Below are 18,351 nucleotides of genomic sequence, written 5' to 3' on the forward strand. Positions count from 1 at the left end.
TTCAGAACCAATATTTGGTATAAAATAAAATGTTAAACCTTTAGTTGTCTTCACACTACTAATGATCTAAATTGCTCACCAAGGATGGAATTCTTTGCTGATTCCAAAGTCATCAGCATCTTCCTCGGAATGCACAAGAACAGTTCTTCTGCCTATGCAAAAAATACAACCAGCACAAAAAGTAAGAAAAAATGTTTGGTAGAATATTTCTACAAAACAATGCTTCCTGGCAATAAAAATTAACAGCTGAAGGAAAGCCCTTTTCAAGGGACAGCAACGTCGAAAAAAAAAAAAAACTTTTTGGAGCTTTTAGCTGTTAAAATGCTAATTCCTCACCAAAAACATCACAAAAGTTGTGTTTTCCTCCATTTGCCCCTCTATGAGGAATTCTAGGTCATTCTGCTCTCCAAGCACCAGCAACCCCCAACCTGAGAAAACGAACTGTTGACACTGTTTGACGTCATTAGGAGCGGATCCACACCCCCGCACTGCCTCTGAGGACTAAACGCACGCCCACTTTTTCTGAGACTTCCATGGGATACTGAGAAAAGTAGCCTTTATCAGTAAACAGTCTGTCCAAATGAATTCAAAGCAATCAATTATCCTTCACATTTGCAATGCTAAAGTTCAATGAAATGACAATTGGCCGTCTTAAAATTTGTTCTGGCTGATACTTGTGTAAACTACTACAAGTAATACTTGCGCTGCTGAACACAACTGAATGAATGGTGAAGGCAGGGTTTTACTGAACCAGGCGTTTTACTTTCGCATTAGAAATCTAATATTTCATTAAAAATTACATTGTCATGGTGTCAAGGTACGATTTAATCATTATATGCCTATAGTTAACTGTGGAAGGCCTTAATATACATGAAGCTTTGTTTTAGAAATAAATGTCAAAACTATTATTTGTGTCTGCGTTTTTCTGATCCAACTCGTGAACATAACAGAATCGTCCGACCATATGGATCCCACAGACTCAAATAAGCTGTGTCATGCCCTGGCCTCCCAGAGACAGTTGGTTGGATGTCATGAGCAGTCCTTGACTGAGCTTAGGGAGGGGCTAAATTCTGTCTAAATTCAGAGTCTTTGATCATCCTGTCAAAAGCAAGGAAGCTGGAAGTAGACTGATGGATTATGCCCAAGGGGACCATTCTGTTGCGGACTACTCCATTGAATTCCGTATACTAGCAGGCGAAAGTGGTTTCAATGTAATATTTTCCGCCGGGGCCTGGACCCGCGAGTAAAGGATGAGCTAGCTGTCAGGGATGAAACAACTGATTTAGAAGGACTCATCGCTCTTGCCATATGACTGGACAATTGCTTGCGGTGGAGAGAACGTTGCATGGAGCGTCCCAGGTACTCCTCGCGTACGACCGTGACGGTCCCAACGGATCCTGGAGGTGGTCTTGGGCTTGCGACATCTGTCATAGAGCCAGTGAGGAAAGACCAAGTTTCTGGAGAGGAGCCCTTGCAGATTGCCGGAGGACGTCTCAGCCAGGCCGAGCGACTGCAATGCATCCAGACTGGGGCCTGCTTCTACTGTGGTCAACTAGGTGACCAAGTATCTTCATGCTCGATTAGACCTCCGCGTAGTGCTGCTCCTGCTTCGATTCTGAGAGGGCAACGAACCAGTAAGCCAGTTCCAGCACCAACCACCAGTGTGAGTATTATGAGGACGATACAGAACTTTAAGGAGTTGCAGGAGTTTTAGGGGTCCTTAACTGTCCTACCCTCCGACTTCAAAAACCTAGACAGGTGTTAGATCTCGACGGACGCCTTCTGGCTGAAGTAACCCGCATTACAGCTCCCCTTAATCTAACACTTTCTGGCAACCATAGTGAGACACGTCGCTTCTTGATCATTCCAGCACAATCTTCCCCTGTCGTTTTAGGCCTTCCATGGTTAAAGATGCATAATTGTGACATTTACTGGGACATCCCTGCCATAGAGAATTGTTTACTGCCATTCCCACTGCCTGAAGTCCACTGAGGACGTCAGTCAACCATTAGACAAACCTAGTCTCGAGGTCATTGAGTTGGATAACGTTCCTTCTGAGTATCATGACTTGCAAAAGGTATTCAGCAAAGACCATGCCCAATCCTTGCCTCCACATTGTCCATATGACTGTGCAATAAACCTTGTCCCGAATGCCCCATTACCAAATTCCAAACTGTACCAGGTGTCCTAAGGAACAGGAAGCGTTACACAAGTACATAAACTAAGTCACTAGCTGCCTGTTTGATCCGCCCTTCGTCTTCGCCGGTGGGTGCCGGGTTATTCTTCATTGATAAGAAGGACAAAACCTTACGTCCGTGTGTAGATTACCAGGGCCTTAACGACATTATTAGCTTTTGCTCCCTTACAGACAGCAACAGTGTTCCCCAAATTAGATCTCCGGAGTGCGTATCATTTGGTGAGGATGAAAGAGGGAGATGAGTGGAAGACACCATTTAAAACTCTGTTAGGTCACTTACACAGCTGTTTTTCAACAGCTAATAAATGATGTGTTGAGACATGCTCAATCAGTTTTGTTTACCTTGATGATATCTTAACTCTTTCACTGCCACTGACGTTTAAAGACGTCAAGTAAAAATCTACGGAGCACTGCCAATGACGTCAAAAGACGTCATCCAATTTTTTTTTTTTTTGAAACGGGTGGGGGGAAGCCTTCCGCATGTCTGGTGAAAGTTTCAATTAGATCTCTTGTGCCTAAGGACTATTTTTGGCCCCTAGAGAGCAGCGATGACTGTCTTTTGACAAGATCGGGTGGGCATCAGTAGAGGCAGAGCTAGAGCGTCAAGCAGGAGATCAGAATGGAAAACAAAGGAAAAATGGCGACTGGTTTGCAAGGAGCTCACGCCCGAGCCGTTTTTTTCAAAGCCCAAAATCATCGAGCAACGCTAAAAGAGCACATTGATGACAACGATGATCATCATCGATGATGATGATGATGATGATGACTCCGTGGAAGGAAAGCATTGACGCGGCATTAGAAGACGTGGGGGGGGGGGGGGGGGCTAGATGGCTAAGGAGGAAGTGGTGCCCGTTTGCAAAGCAGCTCTACACTTACAAGAGAAAGCCATCGACCAACGCTAAAGGAGCACATTGATGACGACGATGATCATCATCGGTGATGATGAAGGTGAATCCGAGCTTGACGGCGAAATTGGAACCGCTGATGCGGCGGCTATGACGGCGTCATAAATGTGGAGCACAATCGAGCACGCACAGGCGGACGTACGATCGGACGATGGAGAGTGCTCCGAGTCCAATGCATATTCATCGGAGAAGTGTGTACAGTTTGCTACTTGCTATTTATTCCCCGGAAAAAAAGGCTGTCAAGAAAGTAACGTTTGCACGCGAAACGGACAAAGTGAAAGTAAACTGTTGTGCGAGTCCAGCGGCCTCTCCTTGCACGCAGGAGAGCGTTACAAAAAGAAAAACTGTATTTGAAACATCCACATAATTGTAAGTAGTACCACAGTTGCACACATTTGTAAATAGTTTGCGAAATTGTTTTGTCAAATTGTTACACTGTTGAATGGAAATAAACGTATTTTGCAATCAAAAAACACTTTTTCATTGTTGGTGAAAGCGTTTTACAGAAGTAAAGCACTATTTAGGTGTTTGTGGCATCATTCATGGACAAAAAGAAGTGTACAATTCACTAGAGTGCATGAAATAACATCGTTTCACAAAAAGCCGTTTTTCTCCGCTTTTTGTTTCAAAACAGAGAATTTCGGTGAAAGTAACCATTTTCTATTGTTGATTACTGAAGAACGGAATAAGGTAGAAACAAACTTTTTTTTCTGATGAAAGATGAGAGTCTAATCTTTCATTTGGTAGTATGTGTGTTTCCATAATCTAAACACAACATTTTCTGTGGCCCTTGAAAGATCAGTCAAAATGCTTAAATCGGCTGGCACTGGCGACAACCCGTTTCTGAAAATGTCTGGCAGTGAAAGAGTTAATCTTTTCCAAAGATCTCAGTGAACACCGTCACTATGTCAGAATGGTGTTACAACGCTTGCTGGAGAACCGACTTTATGTGAAGGCCGAGAAATGAAAGTTCCATTCTGAGTCAGTACAATTCCTGGGGTTCATTGTAGAGAAGGGTCACATGAGAGCAGACCCCGCGAAGATCCAAGCAGTGATCGACTAGCCAACCCTAACCACGAGGACGCAGTTACAGCGGTTTTTGGGCTTCGTTAATTTTTATCGCAGCTTCATACGAAATTATAGCCAGAGAGCAGGACCTCTGATGAGGCTCACGTCAAATAAGGTGCAGTTTAAATGGAGCCCAGAAGCTGAATCCGCCTTTGTCAAACTCAAAGATTTATTCACATGTCCACCAGTGTTGAATCATCATAATCCTGAACTCTGTTGTCGAGGTTGACACATTGGACTCCGGAGTGGGAGCAGTCCTCTCGCAGCGCTCCCCGGTCGACCAGAGGCTCCACCCCTGTGCCTTTTTTTCCCAACGCCTCAGTTCAGCTGAGGCTTATTATGACGTGGGTAACCATGAGTTGGTGGCCATCGTTCTAGCTCTGCAGGGACAATTTAGTCTTCACGGACCACAAGAACCTTGCCTATATCCACCAAGCAACTCAACTCCAGACAGGCTTGTTGGGCGCTGATCCTCGCCCGGTTCAACTTAACCGTGATTTACAGAAATGGCTCCTCCAACACCAAACCCGATGCGTTGTCTAGGATCCATGATCCTGCCGTGGAGGACACCAGCAATGACACCATTGTCCAAAGTGACCGGGTGGTGGGAGCATTACGGTGGGAGATAAAAAGAAAAGTCCAAGAAGCCCTCCACCATGCACAAGTTCCAGACGGAGGTCCAGAGGGGAGATTGGTCGTCCCCGACCATCTGCGCAAAAAGGTGCTTAAATGGGGACATGCTTTGCGGGTCGCTTGCCACCCCGGAGCGAGACGCACGCATTTCGTCATCACTCAGAGGTTTTGGTGGCTTAGAATGCAGACCGACATAGTCGAGTTCATCAGTGCCTGCTTAGTTTGTGCCTGCAGTAAGGCTTCCCATCGACCTCCAGCAGGATTGCTACGACCTTTACCCATTCCGTCTGTGGTCACGTGACATTGGACTTTATTACTGGCCTCCCTGCTTCCCGAGGAAACACCGTAATACTGACTGTAGTAGATTGTTTCTCTAAAATTGCTTATTTCATTGCCCTGCCAAAGTCCAAGAAACCCCGTTGACATTGTCTCGGACTGAGGCCCCCAGTTCATATCACGTGTGTGGACAAAATTTTGTGCAGCCTTAGAAGCCTTTCTTCAGGCTTTACCCACAAATAAATAGACAGACAGAAAGGGTCAATCAAGACTTGGAAGCCGCTCTTCGCTGTGTCTGTCACCGTCTTGGTCCATTCACTATGCCCGCAATTCACTCGTCTCCTCTGCCAGAGACCACCCCCGCTTCATGTCAGCTTATGGATACCAGCCCCTCGTTTCCCTCGCAGGAAAGGGAAGTGGCCATCCCATCGATACAGCATCACCTCCGGAGAGCCCATCAGGTGTGGTGGGAGACCAGAGCCACACTTTCAGGCACCGCTGACCGCAATTGACAGATCGCTAACAGTCAGCGGCTACCTGCTCCAACTCACCCGGGTCAGGAAGTGTGGCTCTTCACAAGGAATATGCATTTGGCTGGTGGGTCCAGGAAGATGGATCCCCGTTTCATTGGTCCCTTCGAAATAGAGTCCGTGGTCAATCCAGTCTCTGTCAAGCTCTAGCTCCCACTGACTTTCAAAGATCATCCGGTATTCCACGTCCACTCATCAGATTGCAGCTGTTACACCTGGCAAATGCTGTGGACAGGACACAGTTGGAGGGCTATTGGAGCCTTTGGAATGTCGCGCACCCTGCAGGAAGCTGCATCCCAGCCGGCTATTGGAGCTGCCGGGACACCACACGCCGTTCAAGGACCTGCACCAGCCGGGACGCCGTGTTGGACATCTGATTGATGGACGACGCCTAGATGGAGACAACATCTACCAACTCTTAACTTTGCTGAAATGGTCCACTTTGGAGGTTAGATTGTGTGTAAACTAGCATACCACAAATCCAATGCTTTGCATTGGTGAGAATGAAACTAAATGACAATTAACCTGTGGAAAAAAGGAATTATGATTACACATAACTCTTTGAATCTGGACAAGGCCACCAAGGTTGGATCGAACAATACACAAATGAAAGAAAACGTGTTGTGAAGTTAACTGCTCGTCCCAGAGACTCAGCCAGTGACAAGCTTTTGAATCAACCCCAGTGTAAGGAGGAGAGACGGCATTGACTACATAATGACATAGGTCGTAACGCTGTGAATTCAGGCTAAGTCGGCGATTTGATTAACTTGGTAAAAACAGCAGGCAACAGAGGGTAAGGGGCTGTTTTCAAACTAGCGATCTCCAACTTAAGTAAATATCGCACTCTGAGTGCCGACTAAATGTGCAACTTCGACTGACAGGCGAACTTTGGTTGAAGTAATAGATTCCATGGCTCTATGGGCAATAATAACTTTTAATTTGTAAAATAGAAGTCACTAAGTCGCTCCGGGTCACGTCCACTTCCATTCAACAATCATTTCCTTCTGCCGTCCGTCATTCGGCAGTCACGTGATCACGTGACGTCGATGTGAATGGTCAATAGGTAAATGCCCATTCAGTAATTGTCTCAGATGTATTTAGCAATAGGTATAGGAAAACCTGCAAATTTCTATAGGTAAAGCAAGTTGAAGCTAAGAGAAAAATACATGTAAAGTTTTCTATCATGGACTGGCCTACATCAATACTTTGCTACATGAGGTTGCATGAAAATTCGCAGTGTATATTTTGCATCAAAATATGTATATGTTCATTGTACTGTTTATGGCTCCTTTCTGTTGTACATTTTAAATTGTTCTGTTTGTAAACCATCACAATTAGGGGCCGGTGCGTAGGAGCCATTTCGTGTTGTAGCATGTGGGTCACCAAGATGGCCCTTAGGTGTCACCCTTGTTTCGTACTTAAGCCAACAGGTGCTCATCAGTTAGATCATCAGATTTGAATGTACATTGGCACAAAAAGCTTGTTAAAGTGAGGAAATAAATCCTCTTAAAGGTAACACAACAAAATAACTGTTTTTCCAACAAAGCGATCAAGCTCGTCAAACACATCAAACACATGTCTATTGCACCCTCAGTGTCGGTCCCGTCACTCCACGACATTCCGCTCCGGAGATAATGGGCAGACATGGCCCCACAATTTACCCAGGAGAGCAACCACTGCCGCCCGGGTAAATTCTTGGAAATCCCTGGTCTCCTGGAGGTCCTCCTGGAGCCAGGGCTGCCTCCTTGTACCCGGGCGGCAAACCAGGGATCCTGAGGGAGCAACTGGCTGCTCTTGGTGGTTGTATGTGCTCCTGGAAGTCATCCATGGAAGCGGGAAAGTGTTCAATTTTTACCCAGTGAACGCTCCAGCTGTTAGGTGTGAGCAAAAGAGCAAGTGAAGGATTTAAATGCAACGCAAATGGTGGGCAAGTTTTACAGTTTTTATTGAACAAAAGGAGCTTGCCGCATGACTGAATACTAACGAAAAGTGATGTGACAAAAGGTTAACATGTACCTACAGAAAACCAAAATGACTAATTAAGGAAGGTGGACGGAGTACCACGGGAGGAAGATACTAAGATTAGGAACGAAAACAAAAGACCTAACAAGATACGTACAAATCAACAACCAGAACAATCACAACAGTACAAAAACACTAGAGAAAAAGTACTACTGGCAGGTTCTAGGAGATAACAGGTACAAGCATAAGGGTAACAAAATGCTGTGGCAATGGCAACTAGCAAGAACAGTAACTTGGCAATCTTCCACCCGTGAGTCCTTCGTCTAAATAGGCTGCTGATTGGGATTGACTGCAGGTGAGACGCAGGGACTCCGCCCATCGACTCATGAAAACTAAAAAAGACAGGAATCAAATGCCAGCAGAGGGCAGAACGAAACAAGACATGACACCAGCGACCCTGGGATGCGAGTGGCGGGGTCCGTGCCACTGGAGGAAATGCTTGCGAGCTGCACAGAGCACCTCTTCGGGCTGGCTGCAGCGAAGCCTGGGTGCTGCTTATGCACTGCCAGGTGATTTTAGCTTCTTATTATATAGCCTTAGTTTCTGTGGCTTCTGTGTAACTTTTCTCAAACCAACCAGAGACAGTTCAAAAAGGAAAAACTCTTTGAATTTCCCTCCAGCAGGGACTGGATTTCATTTTCACAACCCACAGGAAACACATACCTCAGCGCCTACCGAGATCTAAAAGCCTGTTAAGCAGTCTTGCTTATCAGTCCCCAGACCACTGTTATGGTCTGGTTTATCGACAGGAATCAGCCATATGTTTTTGGAAACAACGCCCCTTGGAAGTTATACGGTACAACAGTGCCCTCTAGCGGCCACTATCGATATTATCCTCAAGAATCGTGCCGCTCGTAATTAACCTGAAGTCTACATAATTCGGGACATAAACGGACTCTATGACTGACATCAAGTGACTTCTGTTTATCTTTGTACACAACCTGTATGTCTATCTCAAATGAATGAGGTGTGTAACTTCTGCAGCCATTGATGTGTGTAACTTCTGCAGCCATCTAAGTTTAACTAATTAGTAAGCTTAGCGGATTCAATAGCTTTATGATCGCGGTAATGTTTGATATGTGTTCAGAATGATAAATAAAGCATCTGGCTTGTCAATTCTGATCAAAAATTATCAAATGCTATCCCAAAAGCTTGGTCTCAGTCGACCAAGTCTGCTTCAAGCGCACGGAAGAGGCGGGACCGCTTGACCCCCCCCCGGGGACATAAGCTTAAATGCCAGTGCGCGAAGGAACTTCCCCCTCTTTTTCGCTCTTCTCGTCTTGCCCCATGAACTTCTCCTGACCATCACGAGAGACGTGGTTGCCGAACACGCTTAGAGCGACCACACGGCTTCCTTCTTTGAGCCCCTGACTTGAGCCACCCCGCACGCATCACACCTTCATTGCAATCTGACCATAAACCACTGGCGCAACGCTTGATTCAAATATAAAAGGATTGACAGGTCAAAACACTTCCATCTCTATTCCCCATCTACCATTTTCATTCCCTTTTTATCTTAGGTTGCATGTTTTCTTTTTATCTTGAATTCACATTAATAGGTTAGGCTGTGACTGATATATGTGTGTGTTCACTAAATAAATTTGTTTTCTAGAGAGTCAATTTCTGCCGAATCATTTGTGTTTTCTGAGTGGATTAGTAATTCTCTTATTAAAGCAAAGAACTCCATGATTAACTGAAGTAGCAACTTCAGATTATGATTACTTTATAATAGGATTTTTATCATTTATTTTGCTCCTACAAACAAGCAAAGTCAACGTGGTGCCCACAGAAGTTGCTGAGGAAATTACAACTCCCCTCAGTATAAATTTCTCGTTTGCCTTTACGGCAACCCAAATAATCGCTACAAGGGTATTCCATTTGCGCAAAAGTGCCCCCCAGAGCACTTGCCCCCCAAAATGTCTGTGCATGCCACTGTACATTTTTTATGGCATTTTTTTTTTTAAACAAACGAGGCAATGTGAGCAGACTTCTTTTCTACACGGGAAATATTAGTTTTTAAAATATCCGGCTATATGTAGACAAGGCCTTAGTTAAAGGTCCCATAGTATTAAAATGAACTTTAGTTGGGTTTTCAATCAATAATATGCATCCCCGGCCTGTCTACAATCCAATCGGGTATGAAATAAGTCCGTCCACGACTTCTTTAGCTTTCTCCTCCTTTCTAAAATGTGTGCTTCAAACAGGCAGATTAAACTTCCGTGACTTAGTGACGTCAAAAAGACACAGAAGTGCACTCAACCACCTCTGGCAAAGGTTTGTCACGCCCACTGAAATTTGAGAAGCTGGCTGCTCCTTCCTTTTTCTTCCCCTCCCCTCTCCAACAATAATCAGGAAAAAGTGGTTGCTTCCTTCATCCCAAGTCTTTAAGAAGACAGTGGATTAATTTTATTTTTGAAGGACGTGTACCGACATCATTTCTCAAAGGACTGTTTTGTTACTGAAAGCCTGTTCAGAGCTGGACTTGCAATACGTTTAAACATAATGGATCGGTCCCAACAGTGTGACACGACTGCAAACGGGAAAGATATAAGTTTAACATTTTTGATTTAGCCTTCCTTCCTATCCTTTCTTTTTTTTTTTTTTTTTCTGGGAGATCTCAGTATTGATCATTTGAAATGTCATCATCATTGTTCTCCCCTTTTTTTTTTTTTTTTGTATGTGTGTTTGTGCGTGTGTGCGTGCGTGTGTGTGTGCGTGCGTGCGTGCGTGAGAAAAAAATAAAATAAATAAATAAGAATTCCCATACCGTTCACCTAAACCGAACACTTCAAAATCCAGCCAGAGTCGTGGGGCCGCCAGGAGACCCGAAGGGGGACCAAAGAAAAGAAAGAAAAGCGAAGCCCAGCACCGACCAGACACCACCCACCGGGCCACTAACCTTCACCAACCCCAGAGACATCCAAACTCCAACAAATCAGGGAAACCTCAAGGGCCCAAAGGAGAAACTGAGGAAAGGTAGAAAGGACAGACGAAGCAGAGTGAGATCCACAGACACCAGCCTCCACCGAATCAATGACCTGAGGGAGAAACAAATTGTGTCTGAGTCTCGATAGATGCTGGTGTGGTGGATCTAGCATGCATGAAAATCTCCACCAAAGAGGGGAGCCGTCGACCCCCGCCAGGACAGAGCAAGCGCAACACCTCAGGGCCCCCCAGGCCGCGGCCGCGCCAAAGGACGACCCCCGGGCCCCGCAGGGGCCACCGGCCGGAGAGCAAACCCCGGAGCAGGAGCGCCCCCCACCCCAACGCGGCCCGCGCCCCCAACCCAACGCAGCAGGACGGGGCACTGCAGGCCCACCAGGCACCCCACCGGCCCACAACCCCCGCTCCCCCCGCGACCCCCCCGCCACCCACCCCAACCCAGCCCCAACCGCCCCCAGGTCCCCAAATCCCCAGACACCGGAGCAGAGGGAAATGATATCCCCCCCTGCTCCGATCCACCCGCCCCTCAGGCATGTCAATGAGCGTATCTGGTGCATTAAAATAAATTAATGGGGGGGGGGGTGCACACGGACAGGCGACTGCAGCACTGCTCCATACCGCGGCCGCCCCAACCAATGCCCCCCCAGTTGTGTGGTGCATTAACATTTGGAGGGGAGCTGCAGGGCGGAGACGGTGTCTCCACCCCACCCCACTCCCCCCCAAAGTGTGTTATGTGCCCTAAAATGTATTGTGCAAAACTAGTGCAGTGAGTTAAGAGGAGCGACCAGCTTGGCCCCCCCCAACCGGGCGGGGGGGGTTTGGGGGGAGGCGCACCCGCCCACCAAAACCCCCACCCACCCCACCGGGACCCCGGCGGGGCTCGCCCCCCGGATACCGGGGCCCGCCCGAAGTGCCCGGAGGCCCACCGGAGCGGGGCGGGCACAACACCAATCCCGCCCACTCCCCCGGAGCGCCGAGACCCGGGCCACGGATGGAACCCCCAGCCTAGGGGAGGGGGAGGAGGGCGGACAGGGGAGGGGGAGGGGATGGGGGAAGGAGACGACAGGAAGGGCAGGAGGCAGCGGCAGGGCCGCAGAGAGAGGGGGAGAGGAGGAGGAAGGGCGACGAGGGAGAAGGGACAGGGAGGCGGAGGACGGGCGGGGAGAGGTGAAGAGGGAGAGGAAGAAAGGGGGAGGAAGGGGGAGGGGAGAGGGAACCACGGGGCCTTCCTATCCTTTCTAATGAGAGATATGCACCTTCTACCATATTACTGGTGTATTTTTAGTGCCTAAAGTGGGAGCTACATTTGTCGTGTGGAGGTTGTTTGGTTACAAGAGGTCAGATGTGATAAAGCAGACGGTGGTTGGATAATATGAAACGGTTGCGTATTGTTTTGTCAAGATACAATCCACGGTGGTTAATTGCCGCGACTGGCAACTCACCACCTAGTTGACATGACTTTGTGATGCTAACCGGCCGCGAGGAGCGGCTTGCACGTTGCGACCGTGCAGTGGCCTAAATGTGTGAATTTGTGTTATTAAGAACCGCTTGTAAATGTCTACAAGCAAATCAAAAGTGGCAAATCTGAGACATTCACGGCAAAATAACGGTCGCAAGAGATTTGTTGGTTACGGCAAAATAATCATTTCCTAAACAATCACAAACTAACGCTACAACATAGTCTCTGTAGTAACGTTATGCTACTTTTTCTTATGATAAAACGTTATGCCACTTTTCCACATATTATAATAGTTCTCAAATGTGTAAAATACTTTTTTATATTTTTCTTTTCTTCTGCCCCGATGGCCAGTCGTTTCCATTCACAACATTAGCACATGCCTATTAGACCAAAATCACTGCCCCTTCGAGATAGAAGGGTATGGCCTAGGCGTGGCCTGGTGCAGCTATTTACATAAAAGTGACACACTCCTAAAACAGGCTGTTTTGAACACAGCGTTTTTTGGCTCATTTAGGGACAGCAAAAATATTAGATCCAAAGTCAATTTGTCTTTTACACATTTGAGAACTATTTTAGTATGTTGAAAAGTTGAATAATATGAGACCTTTAAGTTTTGCAAAGTAGCAGGATTCGTTATTTGCATTTACCCACCTTGTTTTCTATTAATTTCAGTGACTATAAGCAGTTCAAATAACGGATGGATGGGTGGATGATAGTTGGCACCGCAAGTTTGTAATGTATGATGACTATGTATCATGATGCACTGTTATGTGTTGTTCAGGCTGCCACCTAGTGACAGTTGTGTGAAATAAGCATGCAAATTAATGTTTTTGTCCATTGAACAAGCGTTCCAATCCTATATATTTTGAGACAGCTTACAAAGTCGTAAACGAGGATCAAATTGAACACGCATGGATCGCTAGTCCACATTCATTCATAAATCTGCTGCTGTGCTGAACATGGCCATAACTTCTTGCCTTTGATGAAAGATGTCTTCGTAACCAATTAAGATTTTTGTGTAGACTTGATATTTGTACATCCATTCTTGCTAGATTCTCCAATGCATTCACATCCCTTCCTGCGATGCAATCACAAGCACTCGGAAACAAGAAAGCACACAACACAATCTAGTTCTTTACAGCACTTTTGAGTGTTGCATGACTGGTCAGGTCAGTGTGGAATGGCCAACTGTCAAGCTGATGGCTATTCATTGATATCACACAAATTTCTGATAGCTAACATTAGCATACTAATTTTTATTTGAGCATGGAAAGCTACCTACTAGTCCAGCAGGAAAAGAGCCGAGCCCCGCAAAGGGAGCGTTGGTTGGAAATCCCCCCTCATCAGCGAGTGAAAGCCGGGCCAATGTTAGTCCTGGTAGGCTCTTCTATTATTTTTTTATTATTTTTTTTTTATTATTGACATGTAGGACAGTCCTTGGTGTGTCATTTGGAAGGCAAGGGGATAAGGAGACTTGGTGGTGGAATGAGGAGGTGCAGAAGTGGATCCAGAGAAAGAGGTTAGCTAAGAAGAAGTGGGACACAGAGGACTGTAGAAAGTAGAAAGGAGTACAAGGAAATGCAGAGTAAGGTGAAAGTAGAAGTGATAAAGGCCAAACAAGGGGCTTACGATGACTTGTATGCTAGGTTGGACAATAAGGAGGGAGAGACTGATCTATACAGGTTGGCAAGGCAAAGAGACAAAGATGGGAAGGACGTGCAGCAAGTTAGGGTAATAAACGATAGGGACGGAAGTGTGTTGACAGATGCCAGTAGAGTGATGGGATGATGGAAAAAGTACTTGAAGCTACGGGAAAGAGTAGTTGAAGCTAGACTGAGGGTACAGGTGAACATTTGTGAGCAGCAGTATGGTTTCATGCCAACAAAGAGTACCACAGATGCAGTATTTGCTCTGAGGATGTTGATAGAGAAGTACAGAGAAGGTCAGAAGGAGCTGCTTTGTGTCTTTGTAGATCTGGAGAAAGCTTATGACAGAGTGCCCAGTGAGGAACTGTGGTTTTGTATGAGGACGTCTGGAGTGGCAGAGAAGTATGTTCAAGTAGTGCAGGACATGTATGAGGACTGTAAGACAGTGGTGAGGTGTGCTGTAGGTGTGACGGAGGAGTTCAAAGTGGAGGTGGGACTACATCAGGGATCAGCTCTGAGCCCCTTCTTGTTTGCTATGGTAATGGACAGGATGACAGACGAGGTTAGACAGGAATCTCCATGGACTATGATGTTTGCAGATGACATTGTGATTTGTAGTGAGAACAAGGAACAGGTGAAGGAGAAGCTAGAGTGGAGGTTTGCTCTGGAAAGGAGGGGAATGAAGGTTAGTCGTAGCAAGACAGAGTATCTGTGTGTGAATGGGAGGGACCCAAGTGGAAGAGTGAGGTTACAGGCAGAAGTGATCAAGAAGGTGGAGGAGCTTTAAGTATTTAGGGTCAACAGTCTAGAGCAATGGAGAGTATGGAAAAGAAGTGAAGAAGTGTGAGCAGGCAGGCTGGAACGGGTGGAGAAAAGTGTCAGATTTTATGTGTGATAGAAGAGTTTCAGCTCAAATGAAAGGAAATGTTTATAAAACTGTGGTGAGACCAACAATGTTGTTTGGTCTGGAGATAGTGCCACTGAGGAAAAGACAGGAGGCAGAGATAGTGCCACTGAGGAAAAGTCAGGAGGCAGAGATGAAGGTGACAGAGATGAGGATGCTGAGGTGGATAGAATCAGGAATGAATACATCAGAGGGACAGCACATGTTAGAGGCTGCAGCCTATCCCAGCTGGCTTCGGGCAGTAGGCGGGGTACACCTTGAACTGGTTGCCAGCCAATCGCAGGGCACACAAGAGACGAACAACCATCTACGCGCACAATCACACCTATTTGGAGTGTTCAATTAACCTGCAATGCATGTCTGCATGAAAACTCACGTAAGCACAGGGAGAACATGCAAACTCCACCCAGGAAGGCCGAAGCCTGGACTCGATCTTACGTCCTCTGCACTGGGAGGCGGACATGCTAACCTGTCAGCCACCATGTCGCAATAATAATAATAATAATAATAATAATTATTATTATTATTATTATATATATATACATATATATAATAATTATTATTATTATTATTATTATTATTATTATTCCGTAAGTCCACGAGGTCAATGGGTCGGAGGGGAAAATTAGCACCAAGCAAAAACCTCAGGGGGTCATTTGAGAATCACACGGAAATGTTTATGTGCACCCCTGTTAATAAAGTTCAAGTGATAAACACATATGTAATATATCTTTAAAGAAAGAAAAAAAACATCTGTACAACCAAGGCCAATTATGAAAATCAAGATCAATCTGACTTTTGCACCGTTATTCTCACCTTTATGTCTCTTGTGGCTTGAAGACCATAGCCTTCTTTTCCAAAGTTGGCAACTTGGACACCATCACATGAAGACCCATTCGCTTTTGCCCAGGACACCAAACCTTGGAAATAGCTGTGTCTGCAACCCTCAAATAATACCGACATACCTGAAAATAAATAATAAAATTTGAGATACATTTGCAATGGGTATTGGAAATTAAATAATTATATTGGAGTGTTGGACATCATATTTATGGGGAGAGATTTGTCTCAAAATTATATGCATGTATATAAGTATATTTGTGATTTGCACGCGTTTTTGAGACCCACAAATATACGTAATTTTCACGGGTTTTTCAGATCGACCAACATTCACAATTTTCACATGTATTTTTCAAATCTACAAACATATACATACGTGGCTTTCAGATCCAATATATTTGTGATTTACAAGTATTAACTTGTGAGCATTTATCATGACTTATTTGTAAATGTTCAATTCTGATTTTGAATTGTTGAATCTGCATTTAAGGATCGGTGGTTATGCGCATTTGTTTTTTAGATCAGTTTCAACCGTAGAGCTGGGCCATAAAAACGGTATATTCAATATAAGCAGTGCGTACTCAGGCACGGATCGATTGCGCTGACACTACCGGACTTTAGCAGCAAGCGTGCTTGGGCACAGTACATAGCCCTAGTGTGAGTGAACCCTTAGTTACTTTAACAATAAAGTAATCAGTAAAGTAACAAGATTGCTTTTTTGAGGAGTAATCAGTAATCATATTACTTTTTCAAGTAATCTGTGACAACACTGAATAAAAGGTATAAATTTTGCCGAAGGTAGAGATTTTGACACTACCATCTTACCGCGGTAGAGCTTGTTGATGCATTATTATATCTGCGTCCCGGCACCAGCTAGACTCGTCCTCACGCGACTGTCGACTTCCAACCTCAACACAACGCCACTTGGAAATTATATTTGATTGCCAATTAAGGACGCTAGGAAAGTTAATTAGTTAATGTCTCTGCATTTGACAGTTTGTAACTAATGGTTGTATTTTTATAGTCAGGAACCCAGTTGCTGCCAACAGGATCGAGCAGATTCACCTCCAATGGGCACTAAGGGGGGGTCGTGGGGGGAGTGGGCCGGTGGGGTGCCTGGTGGGCCTGCAGTGCCCCGTCCTGTTGTGTTGGGTTGGGGGCGCGGGCCGCGTTGGGGTGGGGGGCGCTCCTGCTCCTGGGTTTGCTCTCCGGCCGGTGGCCCCTGCGGGGCCCGGGGGTCGTCCTTTGGCGCTGCCGCGGCCTGGGGGGCCCTGAGGTGTTGCTCTTGCTCTGTCCTGGCGGGGGTCGACGGCTCCCCTCTTTGGTGGAGATTTTCATGCATGCCAGATCCACCACACCAGCATCTATCGAAACTCAGACACAATTTGTTTCTCCCTCAGGTCATTGATTCGGTGGAGGCGGGTGTCTGTGGATCTCAATCTGCTTCGTCTGTCCTTTCTACCTTTCCTCAGTTTCTCCTTTGGGCTCTTGAGGTCTCCCTGATTTGTTGGAATTTAGATGTCTCTGGGGTTAGTGAAGGACTCTGGTTAGTGGCCCGGTGGGTGGTGTCTGGTCGGTGCTGGGCTTCACTTTTCTCTCTTTTCTTTGGTCCCTCTTCGGGTCTCCTGGCGGCCCCACGACTGTGGCTGGATTTTGAAGTGTTCGGTTTAGGTGAACGGTATGGGAATTTTATTTTATTTTTTTACGCGCACGCACGCACGCACGCACGCACATACAAAAATATATATATATATATACATATATATATATATATATATATATATATATAAAAAAGGGAGAGCAATGATGATGACATGTCAAATGATCAATACTGAGCTCTCCCCAGAAAAAAAAAAAAAAAAAAAGGAAAGTTAATTTGTCTGGTAATTAGTCTGTTGCTGTATGATACGACATAAGACTGCGGCGTTAGCAACAAGCCACTAACAGGAGCGTAAACAATTGACAGCGTGCGGCGAGCCAAACTGCAGCTATATTCAATTACTGTCGGACTGACTCAGACATTTCAAACTCAGACAGAAAAAAGTCCATCGATGCATTAAACGTTAACTCTTTCACTGCCATGGACGTTAAAAGACATCAAGTAAAAACCTACGGAGGGCCGCCAATGACGTTAAAAGATGTCATCCAATTTTTATTTTTTTTATTTTTTTGAAACGGGTGGAGGAAAGCCTTGGCTAGCTGTTGTGAAAGTTTCAAGCAGATCTAGTTAGCCTAATGACTATTTTTGGCCCCTAGATGGCAGCAATGACTCTCTTTTGACAAGATTGGGTAGGCGTCAGTAGAAGACGTGAGGCGGAGCTAGAGGGGACAATGAAGGGAAGGGAAGAGAACATGGCAACCGGTTGCAAGCAGCTCACGCTGGAGCAGTTTTTTTCAAAGACGAAAAGCATCGACCAACGCTAAAGAGCACAATGATGACGACGATGATCATCATCGATGATGATGATGGTGACTGAGGTTGGAAGCATTGACGCGGCAGAAGAAGACTTGAGGCGGAGCTAGATGGCTGAAGAAGCGAACAATGGCGACCGGTTGCAAGCAGCTCACACTTGGGAATTTTTTTCAAAGACGAAAGGCATCGACCAACGCTAAAGAGCACATTGATGACGACGATGATCATCATCGATGATGATGATGGTGGTGACTCCGAGGTTGACGCTGAAGTTGCAAGCGTTGACGCGGCGGCTATGACGACGTCATAAAGGTTCACCGGCTAGCGATGCTAGCACCGGAAAACGCGGAGCACAACCGCTCACGCTCAGGCGGACGTTCAATCGGACAACGAAGAGTGCCCCGAGTCCAATGCATATTCATCGGAGGAGTGGGTACAGTCTGCTACTTGCTATATTCCCCGGAAAAAAAGGCCGTCAAGAAAGTGTAACGTCTGCACGCGAAAGGAGCCATCGC

General features: G+C 45.9%; 1 protein-coding gene across 3 annotated transcripts in view; it reads right to left on the bottom strand.

Moving 5' to 3' along the window:
* The window catches only part of setd3 (SET domain containing 3, actin histidine methyltransferase), a 152,560-nt gene that overhangs the window by 95,053 nt on the left and 39,156 nt on the right, over positions 1-18,351 (bottom strand). For all 3 annotated transcript variants that reach the window (XR_013290060.1, XM_077555279.1, XM_077555280.1), the window contains 2 exons: positions 15,400-15,548; positions 80-152 (listed from right to left, as the gene is read on the bottom strand). Coding sequence is in view for 2 of the 3 variants with exons in the window: in XM_077555279.1 (XP_077411405.1) it covers positions 80-152; positions 15,400-15,548 (222 nt within the window). In the remaining variant the exon portion in view is untranslated. The remainder of the gene's footprint in view (positions 1-79; positions 153-15,399; positions 15,549-18,351) is intronic.

Source organism: Vanacampus margaritifer, chromosome 1, assembly GCF_051991255.1.
Source record: "Vanacampus margaritifer isolate UIUO_Vmar chromosome 1, RoL_Vmar_1.0, whole genome shotgun sequence".
Taxonomy (NCBI): domain Eukaryota; kingdom Metazoa; phylum Chordata; class Actinopteri; order Syngnathiformes; family Syngnathidae; genus Vanacampus; species Vanacampus margaritifer.